Raw genomic sequence first — 16256 nt, forward strand, 5'->3', positions numbered from 1 at the left:
ATGTAGCAGGGGCTCCCTGCTTGGTCTCTTTGAGTTTCAAGATCCTTAGCCTGAAAAACGATGAGAACCCCTGATTTAACTTAAAATTCCAGTTTATTAAAACTGATGTTTGTGGTGTCGGCCATCAGTCCAAGTTAATTGCTTTGATGTGTGTCTGAGACTCAGGAGGTAGGGCAGGTCGTCCGCTGATTGGAACTTTGGGAGATCAATTCCCGGTTCCTCCAGTCCACATGTTGAAGCATCCTTTTACAATATTCTGAAACCCCAAATTGCTCCTGGTGTGAATGTGTTTGAATGGTTAACTGAGTAGTTAACCTTTAGCTCCGACCACCAGTGCATGAACATGTGTGTGAATGGGTGAATGTGACACGTAAGTCTAAAAGTGCTTTGAGTGTTCGGGAGACTAGAACGGCATTATACAAATGCAAATCCATTAACCGAGTCCATTTACCATGTGACATCGCTAAAAAGAAGTCAGAAAGGGCGAGAAACAAGCTTTCAGATAAACAGAAAAGTTTGAAACAAATCTCCAGGAAATCAAACATACTTGAATGTCAGTGGTAACATTACGACCCAAACTAGACCACTTCAACTTCAGCTTACTGCACTTGACCTTAGCAGTTTATTTCAGCTGCACTCATAAAATGGTTTATATAATAACTTGGCAAACACTGCCATCTCACTGCTCAAGTTTCTTGCCCTGTCTGGATATATTGGCGCGATGAGGCCATGTCCCCACATCTCATAAAATTACTTTGGCACGTCTGATGTTATTATAACTGATAGGAATGATGGCCATCGAAAATAAGACCACAGTTCTAATAAACTCAAAACATCCCTATGTTTCTGATCTTGTGCAGGCTCGTGTGTTGGCGACCATCGGGGTCACCAGAGGTCTCGGGGACCACAATCTCAAAGTGCACGACTCGAACATCTACATTAAGCCCTTCCTGTCCTGCTGCCCAGAGGTAGGCCCTATTTTGAATTTTATCCTTTGTTACGTCCTCTTGTATAGTATGCACAGACAATGTGAGATTATCATCTTTTTCCTTGCGAAGGTACCCTACTGAGTGAAATGACCCAGAAGTATCTAAGTAGCAGCCTTGATGAGAGCTGGTCAGATTCTCTAAATGCTAAGGAAAGGTGCTTTAATCCATCTTTTCTTATCTCCTCATGGATATGATACACTGGACCATCCTTTACCAAAGGAAAGGAGATAATACCATCCCGCAGTGTCTTGCGGTAGAAACATTTAAAGCAATGCGCAATTCGGCTGGTCAAGAATATGATAGACCTATCTTGCATACATTTTAAAATCATTTTCATTCAATCATACTCGTTGGGATTCATGTGATTAATTCTCAGTGTGTGATAACCATTTTATTTCACTTTTGTGACTTGTGGTCTGTATCCCTTTTATATTTCAATTCCAACTTTGGTAATGAAGTAACATTTATCACCAGGTTGTCCATATTTTAACACCCTGCACACTGTGCTTCACATTAACCTTTTTTGCTCAACAGCCACAGTGGCTAGTGGATTTCCAAAGTTACTAAAGTTACTAGCCACTTGGCATTTTCACTGTTCCCTGAAGTGAATATTTTTTAATGAAGTGAATCTTTTTTTGTTTTTTATGTTGTGGATGTATTTGTGTTGTTACATGTTTTGGTGCTCTAATCCATAAGAACCTGTGCCATGAAAAATTGTGGCTCCCCCTGCTGGGGTGTATTTGTTGTGTTGGTGGTTATGTATAATTAACCCCACCTGTGTGCATTGTTTGTGACATTACCAGAATAAACACTGAAGAAGTGCATCTCGCCCAAAGCGTCCATGTGGCAGTATTGGAAATTGAAATTGGAGTGGGGCGCCCAGTAGCTCAGTGGGTAGAGTGGGCATCCCATGTACAAATAAAATGCGGATTTCCTCTTTGCTGCATGCTCTCGTGAGATTTGGTTCCGCATTACATGCATCAATCTACATACTGTGTATAGCTGCATGCAGCTGAGTATATTGTACTGTATATGAGGCGCATGCCCAAGTGGCTAGTAAAAGTGACTGTGTTACACACTACTGCCAAATTCTACCTCCATTTGGAGGGCGCTAATGTCGTATGAAAGAACGCAGTAAGAATGCCGGGGGCAAGCTATCTAAGGTGCACTTTTAGTAGTCCATCCACAGAACGTTGTAGTTTTACCACAGCAGACCCACGTCAATAATATCTGCCGTTGCATAATTACGTAGCCTAGTGTAACTGCAGTTGGACTCTCGGACCACTGCAGCTGTCTTTTCCTAAGTCCTCCCAAATTCTCCTTCACATCTCTCTTTCACCTCATGATATCAAGGGAAAGTGTTTAGGTAAAGACATCAAGAGTTGTTTTTTGGATTATCTGACCACAACGTTAATAATAAAAGTTTGAGAATTGTTTGTTTCGCTCTGCTGTTTCACTCTTATCACAACTTAACTTTCTCTTTTCTTTCAGTGGTAGGTCGTCTTCGCTGGTGCTGTGTTGTAATTTGCTCCATACAATAGAGTGATCCATTGTCCTACTTGCGACTTTCTCCTTTTAAATGTTATCATCCCTCACACTGGCTGCCAGTCAGGGGTTTTGATGCGTCACACACACTAATAATTCCCCTGTGCCAACGGTGAGAAATAGGTTTCTTGTAAAGGTTTTTAAAATTACATCAAATTAAATTATATTTTTAGCTAGAGTTTGCCTCTTTATTAGGAAGTAGGTGCAGGCAGCATACTGATACAGTCAATTAAAAATTAATTCATAACTTTTTGTATAGGCCCTGCTGAATATTGCGGTAATAATGTGTGGCACGGCACACCTGGATTGGCACACTATTTGAGAACCACTGATCTAGAAAGCCAGAACCTCGCATTTATAATTGTTATATTTATTAGGTGCATTTCTGCTACCAAACCTACTCAGCTGTTGTAAAAAAAAAACACATAACATCATCAAAACTGAATGATTACAATGCGATTCGCATCATCAGTATCAGTGTGCTAATAGTGTGGTGGATCTTTACCTCATTACCTCGGCCCCCTGACAGTAACGAGAGCGCAGAGGTAACGATGTAAAATGCCTTCGGCCATTAACAGTCCACACTGTGAACTATGTGGTCAACGTGCACATTAGCATTCCCCACCAGCCGTGGCTCTCAAATGACTCCTTTCCTTCCCAGTGTCTACTGCACATGATTGCAGTAGACACGAAGCCCATGAATTCTCTTGATCTTTAATTCATTGCCCCTTGAGTTCAGTCATAGTTCAGCCTCCTTTTTTGATGTTGTTTTTTTTGTCGGATTTTTTACAGATGCTTTTAGTCACTATTGTTTCAGAAAGAGTGTAAATACATATTAGTATATGTAAAGCATGTCAAACCTCAGCATTAGAGGTCCCGCCAGATGATAAATGCAGGAAAAAATAGAGTTATTGTATAAAAAAACATGTGTGGGAGGGCATCCTGCAGAGGTTGTGAATACCCCTTCTTGCAAACATGTCAGGTTAGTGTTACTGATTGCTCTCAGGCTATAAAAGAAGCCCCAGAAAAAAAGCTGACCTCGACACTTGGAGTCATCAGATCATCATGAGATGAAACATGGGCGTTGGGTCAGAAATCAAATGCTCTGGTCATCACTCCTCTTCCAAAGATAATTCATTGCCTTTGAAATCTCTATTTTGAAATCAATTCAAGGAACTGCCTCAGTCCTTTTCTTCTTGCAAAACTTGACTCAGATCACAAGGTTTACCACAAACATGGAGGCTCGTGATCCACGCGGAGGTCATTCTGATTCCTTTACAACCGCTTTCACAGGTGCTGTGGTCATGCTGTGCTCTTTTAACAGTAGCCTCTGCAGTAAGTCTGTGTGTGTGCTGTGAATAGGCAACTCCCCCACGGTAGCCAAGGAATCACTCGAAGCAGCCAAACTAAGGCAGCTTTTTTTTTCCCCCAAGGCCACTAGGTATTATTTTGCTTGCTATTGCAGTGTATGCTTTTGCTCAGGCATAGTAATTTGAGAGATGGTGCCACAAGAGTTGCCACAGTAACACATTTCTTTTGTTAAGGATATCTTTTAAAGATTGAGGCCATCAATAACTTCCAGAAAAGAGTATACAGAGGAAGATGTGGCAAAAAATAAATTGCCTTCATTTTTAGGTATCTGTATTGTTTGTGCTGCTTGCTTCAATAAAAAAATGATGTTTAGAAGATTCAACAGTAGTGTGTCCTTCTCGTAGCGGCATCCCCGTTACTCTGAATAAACCACACAACCTGCCGTGGAGAGGTTTCACTAAAACTACTTTCTACCAAAGATATTGTCCTCAATAAAACACAGTGACAGTGAGGTCTGTGGATTATCCACAGTAACAGGAACACTGATGGATATGGCTGTGGGATTTATAGCCATGCTAGCTGTGTGACTCTAGGGCAGTGGTTCTCAAATGGTGTGCATGTGCGGTAGAATTTTATGATAGCCACATATTATTGCAATATTCAACTGGGCCTATAAAAAAAGATATAAATGAATTTTTAATTGACTGTATCAGTATGTGGTGCACACCCATTTCCTAATAAAGAGGCAAACGCTGGCTAAAAATGTAATTAATTTAATTTCACTTAAAAAAAAAACCTTCATGGGGAACCTATTTGTTGCTGTTCGCATGTGGGAATTATTAGTGTGTGACACATCAAAAGCCCTGATTGGCAGCCAGTGTGAGGGATGGTAACATTTAAAAGGAGAAAGCTAGTGCTCCGTACAATAAAGCAATCCATTGTCCCAAATAACAACAAAGCACCAGCGAAGACAACCTACCACTAGCTGTGTTTCCATCCAAAAGTGATTCGAATCATTGAGAAATGTGCATTATAAGAAATATGAATCCTGTGTGTGTTTCCATTAAATGTACGGACTTTGGTGAAAACTACTAACTCACGTGAGTTTTCCGCAGAACCGGAAACAAAACAAGTCTCGCATTCTTCTTCTTCTACGTTTTCTGGCGGTTGGCAACCAGCTTGTAAACGCATTACCGCCTTCCCGACCCGGAGTGTGGATATCACCATGGAGAGAGGTGCGCTACGTCAGACTTAATTCGAACATAACTGTTTCCATCCCCCGTTTTGCAAATCAACATTTTTTTTGAATCAACCAAAACCGGGCTAAAGCGAGCGTATTTTAGTTTGTGCAAATCAGGGGATTTTAATTCGAATTTTGGCGTTTCCATCATAATTTTCCAATGCGATACTTCTAGATGCGCATCTAAACAGGCTGATGGAAACATGGCTAGTGTCAGTAGACAGTATCACGAAAGTCCTGTCTTATGTGATGATAAGAGTGATAACACGTTATAGAAGCTGCCAGTCCAGACTAAACTATAACATAACAGAAGTTTTAACTGTGTCCAACACTTTAGTTTATTCAATATAAACCTGACATTCTCATCACTCTTTGCTGTAATGAATGCTAACTAGCAAATGTTAGCATTCTAACACGTAAAACTTATGCTGTGTCTCAAATCGCGTTCTTCCGTTAGTACACTTACATGTAGTATACTATGTGCACTATGTTCTTATTGGCGTAGTGCGCAAATTTCGACAGGGTAGTGCTGTCTCAAACCAAACTCGGCCATTGTGCACTTACCGGAAATGACGACCGCAAATTAGCTAGTTAGCAAACTAGCATTAGCATTCGTGTTATCGTTCGCGGTACCAAATCATTACAGACTGCTAAATGAACCCAATAAACATACTGCTGGCTCATACCCGACAACAGTATAGTGGTGCTTAGTGCAAAAAACACATGTATTTGTGCAATGCAGTGAAGTTCACGGTCGCACAGTCCTCAGCCGCCATTTCCCTCCCCTTGCACTACATAGTCAAAATGGCGACCATTGAGGGCGAGAAGTGTCCATAGTTCCACGCTCAACTTCTTGACAGTTTTGAGTGCACCATCCAGGTACTCATAGTGCACTGCATTTTTCCATACTTCTCATTGTGAACGCACTTATACAGGGGAGACTGGGGTAAGTTGAGCATAGGGGCAAGTTGAGCCACCCCTTGTTGCTAGGAAACCATAAATAAAATTGAACATGTGACCAAATATTTAGGAGGAAGGCATCATTTCATGGAGTCTGTGAAGGTAAGAACAACATGGGTTAAGTGGTTAGAGATTTATGTCCAAAAAAGCATTTTTCACTCATGAAAGTGAATTTAGTCTATCTTAAGTTTCATGGGGATTGTGTTTAGACCAAAATAGATCATTTTTAATTTGTTTTATACATCAATTGTGGTATCTATTAGCTACAAAATGAGGTAGTACAGCTAGCATGAAAGTGCACCATTTTAGCTGTGGGGGCTAATAAAGTCAATATGGTAGCTATGGGGTAAGTTGAGCAATTTGAACAGGGGTAAGTTGAGCCGTAAGTTTCTGAGAAGAGGCAAAGCTGGATATGGTAAACCAAGCTTTACTTTCAAGGAGAAAGATGAGGGATTCTTCCCAAGAAGCGATGTAATCGCAAAACTCCCCAAACCTCAGAGTCCCAGCAGTTTGTATTCCCCTGCAACCTGGACAGGTGGGATATTGAGTAAAGGGGCAGGTGGGATATGGATGGAAGGAGGGAGGGGGGTGGATGGAACGAGAGTAAGATGGAGGGAGGAGTTTAGAGAGGATGAAGGAGGACATATAGAGGAAGGATGATGAGAGAATGAGAGTTTCGGTTCAGAATGCTCAAATGTGTTAATAAACAAGTTCAAATTATTATAATACCTTCATTTCCACAATTGGCCCTCCTGTTAGCAAGGACACCAAACTAGGATTCACGTCTACGGATTTAGTTCAGTGTTTTCTTTCCAAAAACACAGCTGTTAAGGTTCTCTTGCTAAGCGCACTTTAAGGCATTCTCAGGCCTATGTTAAAATGTTTTAAAGTTGTTATATGCAATAATAATTTAAAAAAAGATTTGTACCTGTTGAATTGTGTATTATAAATAAAAATACACATGGATTTGAAGAAGCGTCTTATTTAATTCAGTACAGACACGTATAACTGGAATATCTTAACCCAGGGAGGGAGGGAGAGAGGGGGAGGAGAGAAGGTGAGGTGGGGGGAAGGGGGGTAGGAGGGAGGGCGGGGGGAGGGAAGGAGGGAGATGGCTCAACTTACCCCATTCCTATGCTCAACTTACCCCAGACACGGGGTAAGTTGTGCCACAAGACCACTTTTTTTGGACACGCTATATTATCAAAACAGTTATGTTTACACTCATTCTGTTTGTTTGTAGGGATGCACAACATCCTGAAATATATGCACATATATTAGTTAGCAACAAAACTATAATATCCTTGATGTAGTGATCCTGAATATGAAAAGTGGCTCATCTTACCCCGGTCTCCCCTACTCAAAATATTAAGTACAGAAGTACGCGATTTGAGACACAGCATATGACGGTGAACATTACCTGCTAAACATGCTAACGTTAGCTTTGTCCCAGTTCCGTACTATTTCTAAATAGGGTTTCATGATGTGTGTTAACTCTAGAGAAGGTAATAAACAAAGTGTATTCAACACATAGTAATATCCCTTGATTTCTGAGTGTGCTGTCAATGAACTGTATTCCCCCACAGTGCATTGCTAAAGCAAATCAAAGAGCTGCTCACAGCTGATTTATGTAAAGCTAATTGCGGATGGTTGTGCAACAGTAACAGGACCACTTTAGAAAACTAAAAGAAAACCAAAATATGAGTATTTAATTTCTGTCTCTTTGTAAAGTGCAATTGGCAGTGTCTTTCTACAGTCACAGTACGATTGAAGTATTGTATCAATTACTGTTGGTATTAAATGCACAAGTATGTTCATTTCTTGTATACTAAATGCAGAAACAGTAAAATACAACCCATGGCACTGGATGCTTTTACTCAGGGTGCTAAAACTTGTTTAGGGCTTCCAGGGCTTGGCTGCCCTTACGTATGAATTAGAGTATCTGTTCAGCTGCCAGGATAAAGGTAAGGGATTTAGACCTACCTGTTGCCTTGCTGCCCCGGCACTAATCTGCTGGCCTTCACTGTTCAGCTCGCATTCTTTGGTCAAACACTACTTAGCGTCAGTAGTCCATTTATAGACATTAAACACGCTGACAATAACTTGAAATAAAAACTTCATAGGGAAAAAGGGAAGACTCCACCATCTGTCTCCCTCGCTGTACTCAGTAAAATCTCTCATCAGCACTGGTCCCGCACCTGGTCCTAATTGTCTCCTAATTACTTTGGTGCACCCTCTTTCAAAATAACACCAGCTCTACGACTAGATAAGCCTGAACCACTTAGTCTGACAGCCATGCAGGACAGTCAATGGGAGGACAGTGTGCCACGACAATACTTGATTAGTATATCGTCTTTTAGTACCACGAATGGATCTGTTGAGCTCCAGTGTGTGGAGGCAGAACATTTAAAAGCAGATATCCCCAAACCTATATAATGGAAACCTAAACTATATGAATGGCTAAGTAACAAGCAGGGATATGATTTTCATAATGTGGGTAAAGCTTTATGGTGGAATTTAAGCTGTGTGCATGTCATATCATTCAAACCATAAGCAGAGGCAGCGTTTGGGAAATTGTCGCACTGACAATAACTCCAACTTGGCGAAAGGAATTACAGACAGCAAACTGTTGTCAGAAAGACTGGAAATGCCTCACTGCCGGGTCCGAACCACAGTTGGGAACACGCTGGCTTATTAACATTAATTTTAGTTAGGCTTGTAGGATGGCGAGGCGTTCAGGTGCCATTCACCGACAGTGGCTTTCTTGCAGTCTTCACCACAAACAACAAACCTTCTCAGGAGGTTTAACAGTAGCCCTGAGCCTATCTAGACACTTAAGTCTACTGCTATCATCACTCTTTGCCACCTGCCGTCTTCACCATGACACCCCGAGAGAGCTGCTTCCCTTCCCAGGTTACCCACAAGGCCACCACCCTTAAAGGGGAAAATGGTGAGCCAGTAACACCTGGTAATTTAGGGTGTTTATTAAGTGTGATCACAAGGCTAAGCAATAGAGCTAACTACCTTTGAGTAATGCACAAACACAAGCTGAAATTAAAGGGGTGTTTTTCATGTTCTTCCCATTCTTCCACAGAGCCATTTATGTGACATCTTCACAGGAAATTCCTGCAACAGGTTCACATGATTCCTAGAAACCATGCATCTTTCATGCCTTGTCTCATTTTTCTCCGTCACCTCCAGGTCAAAGTTTATCCTTTGGCGCAGTACGAACACGGAGCCGATGACGTTCTGGTGCTGGGAACCGACGGTCTGTGGGACGTCCTCTCGAACCAGGAAGTAGCTGAAGCAGTCACCTGTTTCCTGGCAAACTGCGACCCCGACGACCAGCACAGGCACGTTCGCTCATCACACAGCTGCAGCCGCCAGCCGGGGCTGAACTTCCTCTCACCCCGGTCTTACTTGTAGAGGATGAACGTTGTTATCTTGTTGTAATTATGCAATTTAGATAAGTCATTTCTCTGATGTCAAGGAAAAGCTTCTAAGACTGTTAACGAGGCGCTCTGACTCTTCTTCTCCTGTGAGCTTAGTTTCCAAAGTTCACCGTTAATATTTTCAGATTTTGTTTTCGTCAGTCTGCAGGCATGCACTTAATCAAACACTGCGCATGAGTATTATCAGATTTGACCATTTATCTTGTTGCATATCACCACGCTGTGACTGCACCTTAATCATTTATCACTTTTGTTATGTCAGGTACACAATGGCAGCTCAAGACCTGGTAATGAGAGCACGAGGGGTGCTGAAGGATCGAGGCTGGAGGATATCCAACGACAGATTAGGCTCTGGAGATGACATCTCCGTCTACATCATTCCTCTCATGTACGGCAACAAGCAGAACTAACCGAGCTACGAAAACTGCAACCACCACCGAAACATAACCCTGCCTTGACTCCCACGGTTCCCCTCTTCCCTTGTGCTCTTTTTAAAGTGCTTTAGTGTGGACCTCCTCCTCTGCTGAGGGGTCCAAGATGTCTCCGGTCAGAAATAGAGTTTCTGTCCAGGCTGCTTCTCCCCTTGATCATCCTCAATTAGGATGATCTCTTTTTGTCTGATCCTTTTTTTTATAGAAAAGAAACATGAAAAAAGCTGTCGAAGAGTTGAACTACTGATTTTTTTTTTAATCTTACAGAAGCCATCATGAACCTTGTTGTGGGGCAACGCCTGGGGTTGAGAGCATAGACTCTCGTGGATGAGATGGTGATGTGCATCTCAGGATTGCAGTTACTAACTAATGCACAATATTTATAAATGTGAAAATGTAAATACTCCAAGGCGTAAGACATTTGATAAGTGTTTGATCGAACACCTGTACAGTGTAAAACTAACCTGAAGACTGATGTCCTACATATAAGAATCATACCTCCTCTGTTCCATGTAGAGCTTATAAATTAGCCACGTGCAATTTTTTTAGTCCGTCGTCTGAAGGAAAACTCCCAAGCCTTCTCTGGACAGTACGTCAGCTGGTTCTCCTGATGCTGCAGTTGCTATTTTTATTCATTTGCACACCTTGCATCGCAATACTGTACTTACTGTTAGAGGAGACTGATTCCTTTGAAAGGTAAACACATTTATGAAGAAGACACTAACAGGAGGAGTTCCATTCAACATTTTGATGTCAGCTACACATGACCCTGCTCTCACCATAGTATTAAATCTACTCCAGCGTTTACATTCATTCAGATTTAAAAGTTACAGTGTGTAGGATTTGGGGAGATCAATTTGCAGATTGGGCAGCACAGTGGTGCAGTGGTTAGCAGTGTCGCCTCACATCAAGAGGGTTCCTGGTATGGACCTGGGGGGGTGTCTGTGCAGAGATTGCATGTTCTCCCTGTGTCAGCGTCGGTCTTCTGGGTACACTGGCTTCCTCCTACAGTCCAAATTGGTGACTCTAAATTGGCCGTAGGTGAATGGTTGTCAGTGTCTATGTGTCAGCCCTGTGAAAGTCTGGTGACCTGTCCAGGGTGTACCCAGCCTGTCGCCCAATGTCAGCTGGAAAAGGCTCCTGTCCCCCTGCGACCACCAACAGGATAAGCGGTTACAGAAAATGAATGAATGAAATGAATGAGGACTGGAAGAAATGGAATATAATATATAACCTGAAAATAAGAATCATTGTGTTTTTGTGACCTACGATGAGCCATTTCTGTCTAGACTGGGAGCGGGTTCTTGTCTATGGAGATTGCCATGTTGCACGGCTGTGTTTCTACAGTAGCCAAGAATTGACAAAGACAAACACTGGCTTTAAATTGGGCCATTCACGTTTGTACGTCGGCCACTGTAGTTAGCGTCTCCTTGGCAACGAGCCAAACGGCATCAGAAATACAGATTTTTAACGTGCAACTGCTCTATTCAGTGTCTTTACTGATTTCAATCACCTGGGGTCTTATTTATATGCATTTCGTACGCACAAAACAAGGCCTGAAAGAGGCGTACGCCATTTCCCACGCAAAAGCTGTCGTCTATGAAAACAGACTTGATGGGAGAAACTTTGACCCACACTTACAAACATTCTGGAGACATGAAATTGGTGATGCAGATGGTAAGGTGAAAACCTGATTGTAGAAATTGTCGAATATTTTTTGGCGCACGCCATTTTTGGCTTTTGTCTGTGCATACATTTCTATAATGGATCATACGCACTGTTTTATAAATGAGACCCCTGGTCTGTTTGTTTCGGTGAGGAAGAGACTAGGGGTGTAACGATACATCGATCCACATCGATACATCGATTCATTGATTAACGATCCGATTATATCGATGCAAAATGAAAACATCGATCCATATCGTCATCTTAAAGATAAACATTTATTTTGAAATTCACATGGCACGTCTGTGTCAACATTTCTGGGCAAGCGCGCCTCCGCTCAAACAACAAACAGAGCTCAGAAATAAAATGGTCAAATCATATTCAAGTTGTTTTTGTGAGTTGATGTAAATGATTGTGTTAGATGGGCATTTGATATTGCGTCATATCGATCGCAGGCTCCTGAATCGAATCGAATCAAAATCGTATCGTGACAGACTTTGTGATATCAGTAGTCATCGTATCGTCATCCAAACAAATCGATATAATATCGTATCGTGATGAAGCTGGTGATTTACACCCCTAGAAGAGACGTCTGCGGATAATTCAACTCTCGCTAAAAACCTCCTGAACCGTGAAGAAATCCTAAACGGCAATTCAAGCGTTGCACATGACATGGAAGAAGTTTCAGCTGGTTGTAATCTGCAGTACTCACCACTAGATGCCACTAAATCCTACACACTGCTCCGTAAAGAAGGAAAAACAAAAAAGTCTTGCACTAATTCACCGTCAGCCATCTACCTCATAATTTTCTTCCTGTTGTTGTATTACTCATAGCACATGTTGTCATCGTCCTCTTTGAGCGGCTGTTTGCGTGCTCCATCAGGTGCGTCATCGGTCGCTTCCTGTGCCATTATTCAGTTACGTTGTCGTGATTTGCTCCTGTACCTGAAAGATTTCTTAATCTGTTTTCAGGAAAGCACTGAAGGGGAAAAAAGCCTCACAGGGAACTGAGTGTTGGGTAGTGTTGTACGAAATATATATTTTTTATATATGTTAGCTGAAAACCCCTTTGTCTCACACTCATGTTTACTTCCTGTCAGTATCAGCTGGATATATCGTCCCTATTTAGGTAAACCCATCCTGATGAATAGCAGGTGCCTCTAACACATAGCATTGCTGTTTTTAATGTCACATATAATGAAGTATAAATAAGACTACCACTGCAGACAACATTTACCGTATGTCTCTACAATCAATATTGTTCCCTGATCGATTTTAGTTTGTCTTGTTTAGTTGTAGTTTTTAGCTTCTACTAATTGTGCTCAAAAATCGTATCTTATCTGCTGTACGAGTGGCTGAAGCTGGTGAAACATGGAACAGAGCAACTTAATTTAAATGTAAAAATGTAAATAATGTTTTGAGTGGATACGTCTTTCCTTTCTTTTACTGTAAGTGATGTACATCTTACTGAAACAAAAGACGTAATTTGTACTGTTTTGGAAACCAAGAAACAGTGTAAAATGGTGTAAACGGTCACTTTTCTGCTCTATTAAAAAAAATAACCTTTTTTCCACATGACTCTGTTGTGTTATTGATAAAAAAGTCAGTGTACTCACAGTATAGTAGACAGAAAAAACAGTACACAAAGAGTACGCCTCCTTTAGTGTTGTGATACAGTTGGCGGGTGTACTTAGGCAGAAAGAAAATAGTTCTTACAGGAAAGTGCTCACAACAACGTGTGTGGATTATCTTGAGAAAACGGGTCATGATTTCTGGAAAGAGACATTGCTTTTGCTGTTTTTTAAATGTATGTTTTTGGCACTTTGAGCGCCACAAGCCGAGTGCCATCCAGTTCCATTATATCAGAGAGAAGGCAGACATCTCTACAGACAATATCTCCAATATCTGCAACTCACACCAAAACAATTAAGACTGATAAATAGCACTACAGCTAAGAGGAAAAATATGCATTTTTGATTTTGGGGAGAACTGTCACTTTAAATTCTGCATACTAAAGCCTCGTACAGACTTTGAGATTTTAGCAATCGTATACGTTTAGTGCAGCTACACTGTAAAAAACCCAATAAACTTGGGTACAACATCAAGTTTGATGAATGCAGACTGAATGATGACAGAGCCTACTGAATCGCAGGCCAAAATGGACGATGCAATAGCTTCCAGTATTGAGTACACAAGGATGCTGCACAGGTTATTACTGCTCCAACTGTGAAGCACAACATAGAGGGTCACATTATTAAATAACCCAAAGGTTTGTGGGCACTATACTGTTTGCCAGCTGTGGTGGCTCATATGGCAGCTGCAACTCTGCTGCTCTTTCCTCCCATGCTTTATCCAACTTAACACGATCATGGTAAGAGCTGGAGGACACATCGTACAGGCAACACTGGACACGGTTTTCCTCTTTGCTGGAATCCCATACATTGTGCCTCCATGGTGAGCTGCTATCCATCTGTTTGTTTGGGTTTAGCAGCAGTGTGTCATTTCACGCTGCATTTCTATTGGTTAGTTAGTAGATGTCGGTCGTAACAGCAGTCACACTGTGAGATGGTCATCCCAAATTTCTGACACTCAGAATTTTATCCCAGGCTGTCTTTGATCACAAGACCATGACAACGGCCACCCTTGAACCTTTCTCACTGTGCAACGTAGCACCACCGTTTTCGAGCCTCAACCAAAGATACCGCCATGTTTCTTTCACAATGGTCATCTTTCATCTAGGACAACCCAAAATCACACAGTGTATACTGGGCTTAACAAAAGGTAAAGTCTTGAAAGAAATCCTGTAGGATCTCTCGTCTTGATGAAGACACTCTCTTAACCTTCAGTGACTGTATAGAACAAGACCATCGCCACTCTGACAAACTGTGTCAAGTGAGTCCCAAAGCAATATGATGAAGGGTATCAGTTCACAGAGTGGCCTGACAGAAGATTTCATGGCGGAGGCTGCTACGAGGGGCGTAATTTGACACTGAGGCACACACACACACTTCAGAGTGATGAAAGACGACTTGATAACTTGACAAAAAAAGTATGTGAGATGAAGCCCCCCTTTCAACTGGTCTTTACTCTCACTGTCTCACTTAAAGGAGTAAAAGTGGGTGGAACAATGAGGGATAACTTCCTCATTCTTAGATGAAGCTTGTGCAGTACTTCCATGCTGTGGCAATACCAAATACTTGAAGCGCCTGAGACCAAAGATCACAGGATAAAGCTTTCATAGTGCATGACGTGACTGAATGTTCTTTCGTCTTCTCTACCCTATAAAGATTGTATTTCCCCTTTGAATGCCAGTATCAATGGTTTTATTTTGAGGTCTTAGGGCTGCTGTGAAACTTAGGGCGACAAAAAAGTTTCTCTTGGGTGCGTCGGTACAATGGATCAACCAAGAAAGGACACCAGAAGAGATACCTGCACACCAACTGGGCTGGACAGCCACAGAAAGGTTCACAGACTGAGATAAATGCAAAAAAACAAAAAAACCAAAGTCAATTCAGGGTGCTAAAAGTCAGTCATCTATCATCAGTGCTACTGACGTGTGCTTCACAGAACAGATATAGACACGGACAGATTCCCAACAGGTGTGATCAATCAGGCAGCTGGTGCCACTAATTAGATGAGATCAACTCTGAGGAGCAGAAGCCTGACTACCTCATCAAAACCACCTGTCCTATGAGTATTGGACTATTCACATCCTCAAACACCAATGTATGACAGCAAAACATATACAGATGTACTAAAAAATACAGCTATACACAGAATAATAAAAAGAGAGTAGTTTGAGCACAATTCTTTTTGTGCACAGATGGGGGTTTTTTTCATTGATCTCAGCCTGTGAACGTTTTCTGTGGCTGTCCAGCCCAGCTGCATTGGTGTGCGGGTATCTCCTCTGCTGTCCTTTCTTTGGGGTGCCACTGCTGGTAGCCAACATTTCATTTCCAAATGATTCAAACATACACCACAGACTTCACATTTATTGTCAAAACTGTCTTCTTCTAAGGATGGAAATGCCTCAAACAGAATTAAGACCAGAATGTGGCACTAAAAATGTTTTGCAGGTTTTACAAACTGCCAAACCTGAAGCAGGTATATAAAAAATCTCATTGTTACAATAGCAACAGTTGGAGAGGAGACTCTGATGTGTCCAACACTATAAGATAATTACAAGTTCAATATGCAGAAATATGAATTAGCTGCTTTTTAAAAAATGGGTCCTTTTCACAGCAAACACTTTGACTTGTAGTAGATGGAGAGCACAGGTGTCGCTAATGACGGTAATGGCTCTGCTGTATCCAAGTGCCCCAATAAGCCTTAACAGTGTCTACTTTCACATGGACACTAGTACTCCACTATTATTCCAATTATGACAATATTCTGAACTTGATATGGGTCATATTCTGTTTGGATAATCCCAATTATTATAACTGACCTATGGCTAAGCCACGCCCTCCTCCACTCACTCGGACAAACTATCAACATTCAGTGAGCGGCGCTATGGCAGGTGTCACAGTACACGGCATTTCGCAGGAGGCAATTGATGATTTTTGGGGACATAACGATCAGATGTCATTGAGAAGTAACCAAAAGGGCCTAAACTACGCATTGGAGGGATATATTCATCATTTTATTGTTGAGAAGGTCGATG

At 41.6% G+C, this 16256-nt stretch overlaps 1 protein-coding gene across 1 annotated transcript in view; it reads left to right on the top strand.

Annotated features, from left to right (window-relative positions):
* The window catches only part of ppm1h (protein phosphatase, Mg2+/Mn2+ dependent, 1H), a 65831-nt gene extending 52649 nt beyond the window's left edge, over positions 1 to 13182 (top strand). The window contains exons 8-10 of the mRNA XM_050073424.1: positions 861 to 968; positions 9247 to 9398; positions 9760 to 13182. Of these exons, the coding sequence (XP_049929381.1) occupies positions 861 to 968; positions 9247 to 9398; positions 9760 to 9907 (408 nt within the window). The 3' untranslated portion in view covers positions 9908 to 13182. The remainder of the gene's footprint in view (positions 1 to 860; positions 969 to 9246; positions 9399 to 9759) is intronic.
* The last annotated feature ends 3074 nt before the right edge of the window (positions 13183 to 16256 follow it).

This window comes from Epinephelus moara, chromosome 20 (genome assembly GCF_006386435.1).
Source record: "Epinephelus moara isolate mb chromosome 20, YSFRI_EMoa_1.0, whole genome shotgun sequence".
NCBI lineage: Eukaryota > Metazoa > Chordata > Actinopteri > Perciformes > Serranidae > Epinephelus > Epinephelus moara.